Source organism: Dreissena polymorpha, chromosome 3 (genome assembly GCF_020536995.1).
Source record: "Dreissena polymorpha isolate Duluth1 chromosome 3, UMN_Dpol_1.0, whole genome shotgun sequence".
NCBI lineage: Eukaryota > Metazoa > Mollusca > Bivalvia > Myida > Dreissenidae > Dreissena > Dreissena polymorpha.
This window is the reverse complement of record NC_068357.1, coordinates 12,289,814-12,306,980: the sequence shown is the minus strand read 5'-3', so window position 1 is coordinate 12,306,980 and position 17,167 is coordinate 12,289,814. Positions and strand designations below refer to the sequence as shown.

The window sequence follows — 17,167 nt, the reverse complement described above, 5'->3', positions numbered from 1 at the left end:
TTTTCCGATATCAGACGGTCTCATCCGCTGGTTCTGCCTTCCCTCGTGGATCATTTGAAATTTTATATTTAGGCAGCATGTTCGTTACAGCAGAGAAATACATGAATTAATGAATTCATTTTTCATAAAAAATATTTAATCTACTTAAATTTGATGTCAACAAGTTACATGTGGATGTGATTGGATTATCGTTTGCTTAAATATATAGGCTTCATATTTTGTTATGTTATTGTAATTGAGTAGTGGTCGGTATAAAGTAGGTAATAATAATGATATGATCGAGTGCAAAATTTTAAGGTAACATTTAATACAAAAGTGTTTTCTCGACAAAAGGAAAATGGTCTCCAATAGGTGCTTTTTCTGCCCATATCTCATTTTTATTGACATGGTTATATTTATACTATTGGGTAAATGTGCGCATGTAAATGAACACCGTGATAATTACCGTAATAAACAGGTTTTAAAACTTACTTCATCGAGTTCATATCATGCACGCACAAGCATGATACCCATACAACAATACGATTTGGAAAATAATAATGTCTTTATAAATACAACTGAAAGGAATGGTGTCTTCACAAATACAGCTGAAAGTGACAACATTTTAAACAGTTCGTTAGGTCCAACTGGTGCAAACTACGCAAACTATACACGTGGAAATATACCAAGAACGGAATCGGTTGTTTCTGTACCGGGCGATATTTCATATGTCAACACAACTCCAGTGACACTACTTACATCTGCTGAGGAAGTTGCCCGTGAATCATTCGCTAGTTCTGACAAAACAGACTCTAAACACAAGGCATCTACAACAGAGCGCAGACAGCCGCTTGAGACCCATGAAGTCCAGTATTCCATAAAACATCGGGCGACGACTTTCATTCGTCAGCAAACACATAACCCGAGATTGTTCCATCACCATTTGCAGCTGAGTAAGCTAAAATATTCAAAAATACTTTTGTTCACGAGTTAAAGAGTTATATAATGTGACATATCGTGGCTTATAAAATACATTCAAACCGGAAGTATATGACACATTATATTTTTTCAAATATTAAATTATTTTTCCATATATTGTAAGTCGCGTTACAGTCAGATCTGATACCAATACATAAGTATAACCGTTCTATGATATTTGAAATTGTGTCCATATCTAATGAAAATGATGTTGTTGTGTTTTCGTATTTCGTGCATGACGCGAATACGCCACATCGAAACGAATTGAACTGTCAATTATTGAGGGTCTACAATAGAGACATTCATTTTCATAATCAAACATACGAAAACAGCTCTATGGTATAAAATGAATTTTGTTATTGCAAAAATGTAATAAACGGTAAACTTCCAATTAATTCCGCATTTCAAGCTGAATAACATATATTCAATCGTGTATGTGCTAAGCCAACATGAGTGTAACTAATATCAGCTTAATCCGACAAATGTTACCTAAATGACGTCGAGGATAAATGTCACTTTGTTCTTTAATGTCCATGTTATAAAGATGTTAGGAATGCATTAATTCCCAAATATTACAGAAATCAGCCAAATATGTTCATGTTTATTAAACTACGTAATTGTTCAAACAAAACTGTCTTCAGAAAGCTAGCCATGTTTAGTTTAAAATGCTTAACAATGAGAGGAAATGTCATATATATGAAGTATAAGTAAGTAATACATTTTTTACAAAGAAAATAAGGTCAGAATTATGTTGTGATTGCTACATTTGTAAAACTATACGCATTACATTGTGTGATCACAATGTATTAACCCCATCCATGGGCCGTTCTCACGAAATATGTTCACTAAATATGTTTGCTTCGTGATTATTTGAATTAACTGTTCTTTAAAATGATGTGTGTTTTGTGTGTACTTCAACGCATTATGTAATTTATTTGTACGTATGTTAACGACGATGCTTAAGTCAAAAATAAACTATTCTGTTCTGTTCTGTTCTGACGTTACTTTGCTGGTGAAATGTGATACAACTGTCTTTGTTTAGATTTGCACACCTCATGATTAAACGGTATCTCGCAGTTTACATCTGCACACACATAATCGATAACGCAGCTATATATTTTTCCTTAACAACTTGAACAATTGATAGAACATGAATAATTACATAATTTATTACTTTTATATTAAACTACGATTCCAGTGCCTATGGACGATGAGCCGTTCGATTCAGATCTGTTCAAGGTAGGAGAATTTTAAATAATTGCAATAAATTGTATCTAGAGCAATAGTATATGAAATGCTTTAAGTGTCCACCCATATCTCTGTATGTTTATAAATAAAGGATCTGGCACGAGTTGTCATATCATAAAATATTTTATTAAACAAGTTCAGGAATTTTGTTAGTAAGCGAGCCTTTGATATGATATGACAACGAGTGTCAGATCTTTTTATCACATACTTTTAAATGAGCAAATTAAATAAATATTTACGAAAACATAATGATAAATCCCGAATGTTGTTTACATTTCGTGACGTCATTTGACGTTGCCACGTCATTTCAACAAAATAACAAAATGCGATTGTTCAATAAACGAAAACTAAGCCAATGAAAACGCTTACAAATGTTGTATTACACATGTGTAATAAAAAAAAATATGTAATGGTTATATTACATGGGAAACAGGGTTAGGCATGTGATAAATATTTATATTAAACATTTTCAATATATGTTAATCAAGCATACTATGGTACCAATCGTTTTGTCATGTATTCTATAATACATATTTTTATATAAAATAGCATTTCGTGGTATATTCATTTAATTTAAGAGCGCAAAAACCTTTTTTTTAAAGTTTATTATACCATTTCACAATAAAGCGTAAAAAAAGAAAACAATATACGCAACAAAAAGAAAAACGTTAACTATACATTTAGTGATGCTTTGTATTTTTGTCGTGTCTGACATACACTAACGAAAGTTCTTTATCTCCTCATTAGGACCACCGATATGTCCTGAGCGTGTTGGTGCCAATCTTTGTAGTTGCCATAGGAGCAGCGATGATCATGGCCACGTTGTTCTCACTTAGATACATAGCCCGTCGGCGAGTCGTAGGAGAGTTCCCGTTAACCGACGGGAGTTCTATGGAAAAGGATGCACAGTCTATAGCTAGAGTAAGTGGTTGTAATTAAGTTTACAGGACACTTTGAAATACATATTATTGATATTGTCTTTATTATACGATATTTCTTATTTGATTTGTAAGAAACGCCTCCTAAAGGTAAATATAGCTGAGTACGAGTACGAAGTATCGTACAGACGAATACAGTTGTTTTGTTTCGTTTTGTTTCAGATTAGTTCTGAGCGAACGGATCAAATGTTGTTGCTACCCGTTGAAGATGATGTTGATATATAAACTTCCGTGACATCGTGTAAAACCTAAAATTTGTCCTCAAACCACTATGACTTTTCTCAAGATTGTGGGTGTTATGTTCAATCCGAGAGGTTCTCAGCAACATGATGCCACATGCAATGACTAAAACTGCGTATTTCGCCCACGTTAGTTGTATTTATTTCTTGAATCCACCATGTGACCTGTTGAAAACAATACACACGGTATTGCAAATATAGATTTCAATATGGAAACGTTAACATTATTATCATAGAAAATATATTTGTCATTGTTCAATGTGTGTGTGTTCTTAAACGAATATACATATACAGGAATAAATGATTGTTTTATGTCAACAACTGTAAACGACTTTTTATCCGAGTAATGTTGTAATCTAAGCTGTTTATTGATTATGAAATGGGTTATTTTTAACGCCGCTATAAATACTGATTTCGAAGAATTTAAATCAAATAATTAATATAAATATTTGCTTATATGAATATACCTTATAAGGCTAAAACCCAAAAGAAGTGTCCTTAAGTATGACAGTTGACCGGTAGCTGTGGGATCCGACAGCCAGAGTGCAGAGATATCCTTTTACGTATCCTTTTAGTTAATGAAAAACAGTGTCTTGATGTTGTCAAATATTTGCTCATATTATCATTATAATTATTGTCTTAACTCTAGTTATATCAATTTATTACATAATATTTTACTTTTACTGTGTTTTAATAGTGTAGCCGGTATTGTTTTATTGCTTAAGTTCCTTACAGCGTTCTTATTTATATCACACATTTTATGATCATAAATCCTTTAATTAATGCTGCATAATATTATCAATACCTCTTTTTTTTATCAATTTTATGTACATATATATGTTTTGTACAACGCCATTGAATATAATTATATAAATAGGCGTTTCATCAAATTAGCAAGTTTCAAGTTTATGAGTAAAAACATGCACTCGTAATTGGTGTGTCCGTGTTTGTTGAAGTTTGAAGAATTGGTTCCTTTTTGGTCCGCTCCGTTTTTAGTAACTCCATGATGTGAAAAAGTAAGACAATTCATGGCCATTTTTATTTTACTAGTATTATATGAACAAATCGGCAGAAAATGAAGCCGAGATAAAATGTTTCCTATTTTATTTAGCTTACGTATATTCAGCAATGTGGACGATCCATACTGACATGATTATTTCTCGACATTTCATTTGAAATTAACAAAGGTCAAAACTTTGCTTCGACAGCTACGCAAAACACTCACACACATGTGTATATCAAAAGTATTAAAAAGCAATCAAATACCGTGCCATTTAAGATATCAACATCTAATCAAACATATTCCCAATAAAATAGATCCCTGAGACAATGTTCAGTCTGAATTCACGCCCTACACTTGTTTCACTGTAATCCAGCAGTGCATGTCTGATTTGTTTACTTTAATAGGAAAATAATCGTTATTGGTTGAAGGCACGGTGACGTGAAGAAAGGATTGCTGTTAACATTTACCGGGCTCCTTGGTTGATGCCACACTAATTCTAAAATACTTACGAAATGTTATTTTTGCCTACTGATTCAGAGTTTTTGACAGGCATCTTGTTTCAAAACAGCCCATATTGTTTACTCAAATTCATTGTATTCATGCACCTTATATTGCTACTTGGCTGGATCATGCGACCATCGACTTGACATGGGCATGGTTTATGTTCACTAGCTAACCATATTTATAATTGATAATAGTTTTATTAATCTGTAATGTTTCTTTTGTTATACATTTTTACAAGGTTTAGGTCGTATTAGCCCAGGATTATAATGCTTAATATAAGTCAACATTCACAGTTTCGAATTGTATTAATGCAGCCTTTACAAAATGTTTACTATTTATAGTTAGTTCATTACATTCTTTAAGTTAATAATTCATCGAACAATATAACTGGCCCTAAAATGTTCCTCGTGTTTCGCTTGCTAATACGCCATTGCCTTACTGATATGTTAGAGGTTAAAATATGGGCATGATATGCTTTGCAGACATAACGTTATCGATCAATATAACGTTGCTCTGTTGAGTGGAGATGCTGGGCATATTTTTATGTATTTGACCCGGGCTCCGTGGTTGATGACACCACTCTAATTATAAAATGCTTACGAAATGAATGTTATTTTTGACTACTGATTCAGAGGTGTTTTAAAATAGCTCCTTCATTTTACTCCAATTCATTTTGTTCATGCTACTCGACTGAATCATGCGGTCATTGCCTAAACATGAACATGCACTATTCGTACTTCTTAATTCTAAAATTAAAAAAGCATGTTTTATGAAATGCAGTTAGAAAATACAAAGGCATATATACACATACATTATGACAATATATGTACAGTGAAATCATGTTAATTTCATTTGCGAAATACAAAACTTTAAGGTATCCTTTATTTGATATTGCTATATCTCGTTTAGTTTTAACTGATTAAATATCGAAAAATTTAATTTCAAACTGTTGTCTTACATGGTGTTTTGTCAATGAAAAAGCATTTGACTTCATAATTTATCAAATAATCCAGATCGGATGGGGGCAATAAATGGCAGTGATATAATATGAACCTACCCATAATGTCATTATGTCATTAATGCCATTATGTATAGTAAAACATTATTTGATAAAATATTCCCACACTGGTTCTTACTGCAACAAAACTCGTATCAATCGCCATTAATATTCCAGCCGGAGCTATTCAACGTGATCCCAACGTCTGCCCCTGCGGACAAATGTATTTAAAGCAATAGATCGGCTGTTTATTCTCAATAGGAAAACGTTCGTCGAAGCAGCTTTTTTTAAGAAACTTCATGTTTCTTCGGTACATGTAGCTTAACGTGTATGCTTTTTATAGTGTAAGCGGAATCATCGGTCGATCGAGTGTATTTCTTTAAACAAGAGGGCCAAGATATTCCAAGAATGCTCACGTGTGCTATGTTTTAGGAAAAACAAATGTCATGGTATTTTGATTATTTAGTATTTATTAAATTGATTTGTTCACAGATTTTCGTATTTTTTTACAAACTTCATTAAAATGTTTACTTACAAACCTATTTTTTCAATAGTCTTAACTAACTATTATTGAAACAAAAACAAGTTGAAGAAAAAATATTATGTTCCCTGGGATTTGAACCGGGGACCTTTGGCCCCAAAACATGTGCGCAACCACTGCGCGGCGCATGCTGTAATATTTTTACAAATTAGAAATACTATGTTAGCAATACATGTAATTTCAATATGATCGAGGAAAATCGTTACTTATTTCGAATGATTAACCATTTATTACATGATCGTTTTAACTTAAGTCTTAGTTAAGAGTGTTATTTTTTAAACATTATGTATACAATATATTCGATTCTATGACAATTTTTCTGAAAATCGTCATTTTGCCGAAGTGTTGACATTGTACCTTTAATCAAATGCATCTGTGGTAAGACCAGTTTTATCCCAGAGGCATGGTTTTTAGAAACCAAATACATACCCTCTGACTCTGTACCTAGTTGTTGAACAGAACAAAATTTATTAGGTCATTTTGAAGTACGTGACTATATAAACAAGTTAATACTTTAGCATGGCAAGATTTAACCCTATTATAAAATGTTAAGTACCTTGTAATTATACATACTAGTGTATGTGCTCATAAAACAACAAGAATCGGAAAAATGCATTAATTTGCATATATGTGTCTATATATTTTTGTAAACCAGGGTTTTCAATGTCATACGTAAGCCGTTCATGCCTCCGGGGAAGTGGGTTTCATTTTAAATTCGAGATAGTAAGTGCAGTAAGACATAGCTCATCGTGCATGGTATTCCTTTTTGAAAGAATCGTTCTTGTCATACGTTATTTCCCTTCTGTGCACCAAAAATAAAGGACGAACGTACATCCAACTGCACATTATCACCACTTTCCCCGGTGAATTTCTGCATGCTTTAGTGTATATAGTTTACATTTCCTTTTAAACAGTCTTGCACTTTGATATCATCGAGAAGTCTCGTTCTTCGAAATAAACATACATTTGTAAGGTAATTGCAGTAATTACATTTATGGAATCCATTACATAAAACAAATTAGCAAGTCCGCGATGACATTTCTTTATTAAAATTGCATCTGATATCCTGGCGAAATGCATTATGTCAAGCCTTGCGTGATCATGTTTCCCAATATGTTCTCATGACGTTGGCATGTTTTCTCGTTAAATTTACTTAATAAACGCGTTATTTTCTTTATTGCCATGTTTTCTATACTTAAAAAATGTGAGTAATATATTTAGATACAAACACAAGATCTATATTGCTAATATGATGTTTAATTTTCGAAAACTTGTATTTTTTCCGCATGTTGATTAGTAATTGTTCAATGAAAAATACATGTTATAATTGGTCTAATGTTCCCATAATGTTTTGATGACATTAAACAATTACAACACGCTTCAGCGTTTTCGTTGTTGTTTAGATACGCAGACTAAAACACAAGTAAAATTCAATTTACTGATAATAGATATACTCTTAATTTGCATAGGGGCATATTTAGAACAAAAGCCATAGTTCAAGATATAAACAAAAACATGGTTCTGTCGGCGTTATAAGTTGATAATCGTGTTATTCTTGCGAAGAATGCCATGTTAAAGAGAGTAAGCTCAAATCAGAACTTATCTTGTAAATTGGGCTTGAATTTGCTTTGAATTAAGGTTAAAGGTTACCAACCTAAATAACAGCCAATTCTTTATCAGATCAACGGGAGAAAAACAGAAAAATCCAATACTATTTCACTAAGTGATCAATAAAACCAATATTTCATTGTGTATAAAAAAAATGAAAAACGTTCCATTATTGTTTCATAATAATAAGTAAAACGTAGAACATTGGAAAAATTCGTGTCATTCGGAAATAATGTATCCATATTCGCTAAAACTCAACAGAAAACAATAAAAATTGTGTGTTGTAAAATTTTCGATATTATTGTGTGTGATATATGTTAAAATAATACTTTGCATTTTGACTCCGTACTCGGTCACTTAATTGTCCGTTGAAGACATAATGGGCTATCGATAAACGTTGAAAACACAGTATTGCTTTAAAGATGAGAAAACACAAACTACCAAAATAATAAAGTGTCATATATAGACGGAAATCGTTTCATTATCTAACGACAAATGTTTGCCGTACTCGTTCAGTCGGTATGGAAATCGTTCTTGAAAGACTGAATAGCCTACCAAATTTACCAGTTTGATATAAATAACACAGTTTGACATCAAGTTTCTATCGAAAATTATTGTGCTAAGATGTTCGATTTATAAGAAACAAAGATATTTGTATAGACACGCGTCATGCGAAAATGTCATATGTCGCTAGTGAAGCTATGGTCCAGCCTGCACATATCGCAGAAGGTCAGGACATAACACGAAACATTGCGAGATTTATAGTGGATAGCGCAACTCCTGACCAGACTGCGCAACTGCGATTAATAACACAATATGCGACTAACAAGTGACAAAAAAGCAGCAACAATTTAAACCGGTTTGTTTAATTTAGTATTTTTGTGTAACTTTATTTCAAAGTCAGGATATTATATTTCAGCGTTTCCGATCGATAAAATCTTCAATGCCGATTGAATCTGTCAGCTGACGATTAAAGTTGAAAATGTAAAAGAAAAGGGCGATTGTCACCAAAATTAAGGTGACTCTATAAATGCGAAAGTATTCCCTTGTTTAAAAGATCTCGGTCAGCAGCAGGAGTGAGCAAGTCGCGACCTGGGCGAGAGTTCACCCGCAGAAGATTTTCTTAAAGACTCCGAAGAATCGCCAAGCGGAATGTTAATTGTCCGTAAGTGGATAGTGGTTTTACTACATCGTCTGAGGAGGGTCGGATAGGGGAACTTCTGCGGGCGGCTCTGTAAATCAAGCGAGTAACGTTATCCTTCGACCCGGACGTCCTCTCCCGCTGACTTCTCTGACTCCCAGAACTTGGAAGGATTGCCAAGCGGAACGGTAATTGTCCGTAGGTGGATAGTGGTTTCACTACATCGCCGGAAGAGGGACGGAAGCTGCGGAGGTTGCAGTGTAAAGGACGGACAGGGCGGACCTTGGGCAGAGAAACAGGCCAGGATTTCGAGGGTGGCCCTATAAACATAATGGAAGTGTCCCAGGACGGCGGAACTCAGTACGCACTACGCGCTGGGGAAAACGTTATGGGGTTCGGGTCGACGGCTTGTGGCGTCTAGTGAGGCCATAAAAGCGGCGCAGCGTGCGAGGAGCGGAAAGATGGTATAATTTAATTTTCAGCACTCCCTTGGAGGAGTAACCTTGTCCTCTTAAGGGAAAACAGATATGAATTGTCTTTAAGATGTCTACCAGTGCACATTAAGGTCTCATTTGCCACCGTGCACTGGTCTATTTGGATCAAAAAATTTTTTTTTCGAATACCCGGGCAGCCGAGGTAATTTTGACCAACTTTGGCTCAAAATTAAATATTTTTTTCCTGAAAAGTTATAAGGGCAATTATGCACAGAATGTAGTTGTGAAGACTCAGCGATGACCCGGTAATAAACTTCTGAATTTAACACTGACGCTAAAGGAGCACTTTGTACCTTTTTTCAACCTGTAATCGCCATAATCGCCCCATGGAAGAATTGATTATCCACTGATAAGAGAAGAGTAATGTGTGCTGACACAGATGCGTCACGACAAGTTCTCCGGTCACTTTCTAGTCGCCAAACTGTAAATTTCGCCGTCCAATCGGTTCCGAGAATGCTTATGAGGGCGGGGTTATGAAGCGACTATTTTTATTTTTGATTAGTCGATGAAGTAAGCGATTACCGCTTGTTTAACAAATGAGTACAGTTTTACCATTTACGTAATATAAAACGGTAATTTATATATTACTTTAAAGACAATGTGGGGCATCATCCTCACACCTTTTAACTGAAAACGAAAGTTACTTATGAAAAGTAAAAAGCAAATGGTGAGCAATTCAATCCTTATGGTGAGTAAGTTATGAAAAAAAAAACAACCTCCAAAGAATCTACGTGGTAGCAATTTAATTTCAGCACGTGTTTTTATGAGTGCGACATTTTTGCTGTGGCTTGTCCAGTTCCACGCATGAAAATAGTGAGTGCTGCCACAGACCAGGTGCTTAGACGTTCAATACAGTGCATGGAGTATTTTATTATAAAAAAATTCAAATCGGAATATATGCACATGATGATAAAGTATTGACCTATCGAAACTAAAGAAAAATACGCCAATTTACGACTTAAGCATTGCAGTAGATGGTACTTTCATGAAAATATTGGTGACGGGTGGGAGAGTAGAGTAGTTACACGTTAATGGCAGTACATGAACATAAATAAAAATGAAATGGAAATACATTACATGAAGCATTTAATTTCATGCGAAAAATTTTTTTAGAAAATAACGTGGTTTTATTAAGATTTTAATTCAATGCTCATTTAACCCAATACATTTATTATTAGAAGTATGTTGTAGTCCATTATTTGTTATACTCACAGACTTTTCCTTAGCATCAACTTAGATATATGTTGAATATCATTTTTCATCTTTGTAATCATACGTGGATTTTGTGTGAATCCTGTATAAAAAAGTTTAGAGATGTAAATCAATATATTTTTCCAACTTGATGTATTTCAAAATCTCATCACTGTAGTAAATAACATTGGTGTTTACCTTTTTCGTGTCCGTTCGATTGGCCTGCGTTAAAAAGTCGAACTCCATGTCCTGTGACTGTAAGTTATATTAAAGACGTTCAAAGATCGAATAACTTCAGTGCCTTCAGCGCTTTGATTATATTATGTACATACAACTTTTATGATTTGTATAACAAACATTTAATATGTACTTCATTTGCATTAATAGCATATCATATATTTTTAGAAAACATACGAATGCTTGATAAGATAGAAAATGCAATAGCTATCATAATACCTTTAATAACTTAAATTTTGAAACACATTAGTCGTAATGTATGTGGCCATTAGTCGTCATGTAATATGAAAAGAAAGTTTTCCGAACATCTCGTTATTTTAGGTTGTTTTGGTGACTGTTGATTGATAAACAATGGTTCGAAATAAATGCAATAAATGTGCTTTTGGATCGTTATTATATCCGTAAAACATGCTGTTTATACACATAACACTACAAACGCAGATATTTACTTTCGTTCATTCAAACTTTGATTTGTTTTCCAATCTTATACTAGTACGTACAACAAAGTTACAATACTCATTTAGTAAACCAGGACGTCATCTTAAAACCAGAAAAAAAAATCACTACATTCATCCATGAGAACAAACATTCCACCTCTTAAATTTGTGTGTGCGTTGAAACGCAATTATCCTTGCCGACAATGATTGCATTGTCACATTCGTTTTATTTAATTGTCCATACATATATAAATGGTATTATTTAAATGGACCGAATTGTTGTGAAATAAATTGTTCCGGGCATTTTTGGTTATAAAATGGAAAACATCAATTTTCATTTAATGTATTAAGTCAATACCTTTGAATCGCAATACTTCTATTGACAGAGGAATACAATTACTTCCTTTGCGAATTTCAGACAAAACGTTTTATTAATTTGAACAAAATGTTGGCTACAACCAATTTTTTTATTTAAAGCTTTATATGTAATGTAGACAGGAGTAAAAATATCATTATAACTAACATTATGTACATGAATATGTAACCCTATTCACCCTCGGCTTATTATATATAAAACTGGTACGTGGACGTGTTCTGAAATTGGGTTTAATGCAGTATTCACCGAAATGATCTCGTCAGACAAATTGTCTTCTTAACTACGGGCCGTTGACAAATGCTCGGTCGTCCAGATAAAGACGGTTTAATTTAAAATGGTAATGAAGGCAATCTATTTTATTCGGTGGCATTTTTTACCAGAAATAAAGATATAGCGGTCGTAAAGACTTTTGTAGTTAGGTTAACTGCACTGAATTAGTGCACAATACTAGAAGCCGGAATTTGAGAGTGTGCGACGACATGCATTTCACATCGAAGATGTAGTACAATATTCCATGCAACACATCCTCGCATATTCAATTCTGTGAAGTAATAAGTTACCGTAATGCGATGTTCAATTATAAGCAACCGTTTATATGCAAAAAGTGGTGCAATTTTTAATACATTGCCACGTATGAAACATCAAAATAAAACGGAATGTGTCTTTTGTCTGTTCAAAACGAGTAAAACACTAAAAAAAGACCAAGTAGCAAAGCTGTTTCAGATAATCCTGCATCTTATTTAAAAGAGAGTTCTTGCAATAAAAAGACATTGTTGATAACCAAATTGAGTTTATTGGATGTAGATCAATTGTACTTACGAGTGTATTCGATTCACGTTTTGTGATTTTCTTTAACTATCGCAATGTCGTTCAGAACTCTAGAAATCCTATTGCAATGTCTGTCTCGTGCCAGAACAACTTTTATTCAGTGCTATAATCTGTTATGCTCTTTCTGGCTGATTTCACAGCCGTTATTTGATAATTCCCACAATTGCAAAAAGCAGTTTTTACCCACAATCAGTCCATAACTTCCAAGGGGACTATCATTTTAAGTTACCGAAATGATAAGTCTAGACTGTAACAGATTTTTAAAGAAGTAATATCCATTTTACTGATGCTTTTATGTTTGGAATGTGTTGGTTTAAATAACTTTTATCATCATTTTTTTTAAATTCATATATCAAACAATCAAACAAAATCCCAATTGGTAATAAACTGACCCTTACATATTCAATTTCAACGTAATAGGTCATATTCACCAAAATATGAAGAAAAAACATGAAAAATGATATAGATCATTGTTTTAAAATTATTTTCTGACAAAAGAGTTAGTTTTAAAGTTCGGATTCCGGGTTTACACAGTGAAATAATCGTACTTTGAAATAACGAAATGGTAAGGAACATTTTAATAATAAACCGTTAGTTTTTCCGCTTTTGGGAATTTCTGCTTTCGGCGACTTGACCACACATTCCAGAGTTTTTTGCCCTTAAATATAGTTGACTAAGTGGGGCAGGGATACATAGACAAGTTGTGACAAAGTCCTGACTCATGTTAACATTTGTTGTTGTAACTCTTCAGCAAATGATCATAGAATGAGATTAGATTGACTTTGTGTATGTCAGAAATCCTGAATTATGTGACTTTATTTTATCGAAGGTTCGCTCTTGCAAGAATATGTGTATACTGTCAAGGTTTCACTGTATTAGGGATTGTTAAAAATAACATAGCATATCATCAGATGACCACGCGCCAGATGTAAATACAACTTAATGGATCAAACAATCCGATACCGTTTAGAATTGTTCCATGGCCCGAAAAAGAAAATTATCAGAGTAATAGAATTAGCAATTTATATCAGGAAATTAAGTGGGGGTTGCTTATTTGGAAACTTGTCAATTGTAACAATGTTCTGAAACCCGTTATTTATTCAAGTCTAATGTATTTGTGTCACTGAGTCTTATATTTGGATGTAATCAAAGTCTACAGAATTTGTCTTTAAATATCACGGAATACATATGTGCCGCCATTTTAAAAATATCTCTGCCTTAATCAGAAAGACTCTACCGTACCTTATTATATAGGCTTATATTAGTAATCAATATGTTATATTGCACTTAATTATCTTCCAAACCACAGCGATACACGGTATGTTTTTCCTGAAATTAAATGAATAATTTCATTTATTTTCATTTCATTAATTCATGTTCATATTTTGGCAGTATAATATACAATATAATAATAGCAGGTGCCAGTTGACATATGTAAACATATTATTTATGAACAGCTAGTGATTATTTCAACATCACATAATTCAATAATTCGAAGCAATATTTATAAGGTATTGCAGATATTTAAGTGAGGAGATTTCCACGCGAATTTTATCCAAAAGTATGTTAGTTATGTTTACGAAACTTAGTATGTCGTTATTTCATTGTTTGTTCTGTCAATCCGTCCAAAAATTACTTAGTCTTGATTGATAATATTTTGATAGATGGCCATATTCGAAATGTGCTCGTTATTTCAGTTATTTTTGTTAAACAGAAGATGGTGTTGCTGTGATTACAGAAGTAAAAAAAACCCATAAAATTCTGTTATTTTTGTGGCTTTCGTCTCTGATATAAATCAATAAAAAAAAACTTCAATAACACCACTGTGTGATACTTGCAACCGTGTTAACTCTGTGTACATGGCAGCATATTGCTCAAGGATCAGATGTAGGTATTATGCGACATTTCGGGACTGTATCCGCATCATTCGTCTACCATTTTAGCTCACCTGAGCAAGAAGTCACAAAGTGTCCATATTTTTCATCTCTCTCTAACACGTACACCTTTCTAAAAATGTTTGGTGATATAAAATTGAGGCCAAGTTATCGCCATCTATTTATGCAAGAAAGCTAAAATCGCCTTTGCCATTTTTTCTGACTGGGTGAAGGTATCGTCAAATAATCACAAAGCATTCTGCAAATGTATGTTGGCTTTAATTTAGGCCAAGTTCGATTACCAGTCCATGCGCACAATGCACTGCAGAGTTATCCCACTTTGTTTGAACAAAAATGTGAAAAAAGGCCGAAATAACATGGTGTATTGCGGGGTTCATTTTTTACGGGTGTTTATTTATGCCTTTGACCTTTGTAAAGAGTAAAAAATAGTAACAAGAAATATCTTTAAAAAAGATATACGGCGTTGATTGTGGTTGGAGTTTGTGAAAGGTAAAGAGTTCAATGAATGACATCAAAGATAGCGAATGTCTTTTTCTGTGCAGTTCTTAGCTGCATCACACGCAGTACGGGATGTTACGCGGAGTTTTTGCGGCTTATTATACATTATTACATATTGCTGGTCATAAACCTATAGATACAAAACAGAAAACCAAAAGAATAATGGAAGTGAAATTAAAACATATGAGTCAACCGGCCATACGCGAAGTATCCGAACATATTTAATATATTTATACGCGCGTTCTTTGAACAAACCTGATTAGTGGTTTGTCGGGCATTGCTATTTGATTCGAGTATTAACAGTATCGAGAATTATCGCGCTCATGCTTAAGTCCATATGGTATTAATAATTCTTGTTAAATTAATTAAAAATAATATTTATGATGGCATTGTTGAAAACACATTAAGAATCTATTATTGACACCATAATTATATCGCTGGATATCTTCATTTAACATCTTTCTGGTCTAAAGAAAATTCCAGTTCACCTAGTTCACGCTATTGATTCTTTATTATATAACGATTATTTAACTGGCCGCGAACTCCAGTCAGCACATAAGGTAGTCGTGAAGACGCAGCGATGACCTGTATATAAACTCTGACATTCACACATACTAACCGCGAACTGACGAAGGTGTAGAAACTACGCACAAATTGTATTGATGTGAAGAGTTGAGTGTGAAACTGTTCTATCTATCATGCCTTTTCATACGAGATAAAATTGTTTCATGCTGAACACGCAGTAAAACAGTGTTAGAAAGACGCGGTCATGTTTCCAATGTTCTGGTGGTATTCTCAAATCAGCCAATGGACTAAATTAAGTGTATTCATTCGCGGGTAGCCGCGACCTTTTTTATGAATGTAACCTAAAGGTCACCTAAGGTCAAAAGTGACGTTAAACAGCTACGCCGAAAAAAGGTGTAGAAGAATTTTTCTCAGACATTATCATGAAAACATCAGAAAAATGTACGTAAAATTAAATAGGCAGATATTTTGCAAATACATCTTCAAGATTGTGTTGCTCTGCTTAAACATTCCGATTAGCAATCAACGTTTTAATAAAAATGTATGCATGGAATCAAATGAAATGTTATTATAGGATTCCATAAGCTATAGAGAAATCAAATGGATTTATAAGTGCTTTAATAAAGCCGATAGTAAATAATGAAATTCAACTCAACATCTTCAAATGCATAATTGGAACAGTACCATGGAAACAGGAATAATGCGCGAAACGATTATAAAATATTTATATGGTGCAATAAAGCCTTCTAAAATACGAACAGCAGAAGTTGATGGTATGCAAAACTAACGTGTATATTGGCATTGATTTTCGGGGATACAAAAACCGCTACTTCTGCGGTCCAAACGCAAAGACAATTTAATGACAACGTCCTCCTACTCATTCTGACAAATGATTGAACAACGCTATGTTCCGTCGATTAGTCTTCAATAGCAGATTGGCTTTACTGCAATTGCCACACTCTTGCTCATGCATGGAGACCATGTACTGGAAATCAAGCAATGGGTCAATCGAATCTCGTTATAAGGCTTTTCATTGTAAAACATTCTTGGACGAGATTAATTGAACTTTGTCACAATCAGATGTTGTTCTTAACATATATTTTTTTCGTAATTATTGCAAGAGGTTCGACATAAAACCATGTCATGCTTTTAAAGATTTAAAAAGAGTTGAGAAGGCATTTTTTTACAGTTTAAGCTGAATTTAGAATTAAGAAACGCTAGCACCAATTTTTATGAATATTCCTTTCCTTAGTTTCTTTTAAATAAACATTACATGGTGCAGAGTTGTAAAACAGTAATTAATTGCTGAAAACAAGTGTACACAATAAACATACTTACTGAAATGTAAATTTATAATGCTATATTATAACTGTTTGGGGTACCCGTTGGTAAAGCTGTGTAACCATTCGTCGGACTTACCAGATATTAAATGGACCAACAGCAACACAACCACATAATCAACGATGAAAGAACACACAGCAAACCATGGAAATGATCAGCGATGTCATTG

At 33.6% G+C, this 17,167-nt stretch overlaps 1 protein-coding gene across 1 annotated transcript; it reads left to right on the top strand.

Annotated features, from left to right (window-relative positions):
• Positions 1–502: 502 nt before the first annotated feature.
• LOC127871287 (uncharacterized) lies at positions 503–3,577 on the top strand. The gene is made up of 4 exons (XM_052414055.1): positions 503–932; positions 2,156–2,196; positions 2,953–3,126; positions 3,306–3,577. The coding sequence occupies exons 1-4, from the start codon at positions 503–505 to the stop codon at positions 3,366–3,368; spliced, it is 708 nt and encodes a 235-aa protein (XP_052270015.1). The 3' UTR covers positions 3,369–3,577.
• Positions 3,578–17,167: the final 13,590 nt, after the last annotated feature.

Bases quoted from the DNA above. Each gene is read 5' to 3' on its own strand.
- LOC127871287 (XM_052414055.1), top strand. From the start codon at position 503: ATGATACCCATACAACAATACGATTTGGAAAATAATAATGTCTTTATA. The intron at 933-2,155 runs GTAAGCTAAAAT...CTACGATTCCAG, and splicing joins CCATCACCATTTGCAGCTGA to TGCCTATGGACGATGAGCCG. The intron at 3,127-3,305 runs GTAAGTGGTTGT...GTTTTGTTTCAG, and splicing joins ATGCACAGTCTATAGCTAGA to ATTAGTTCTGAGCGAACGGA.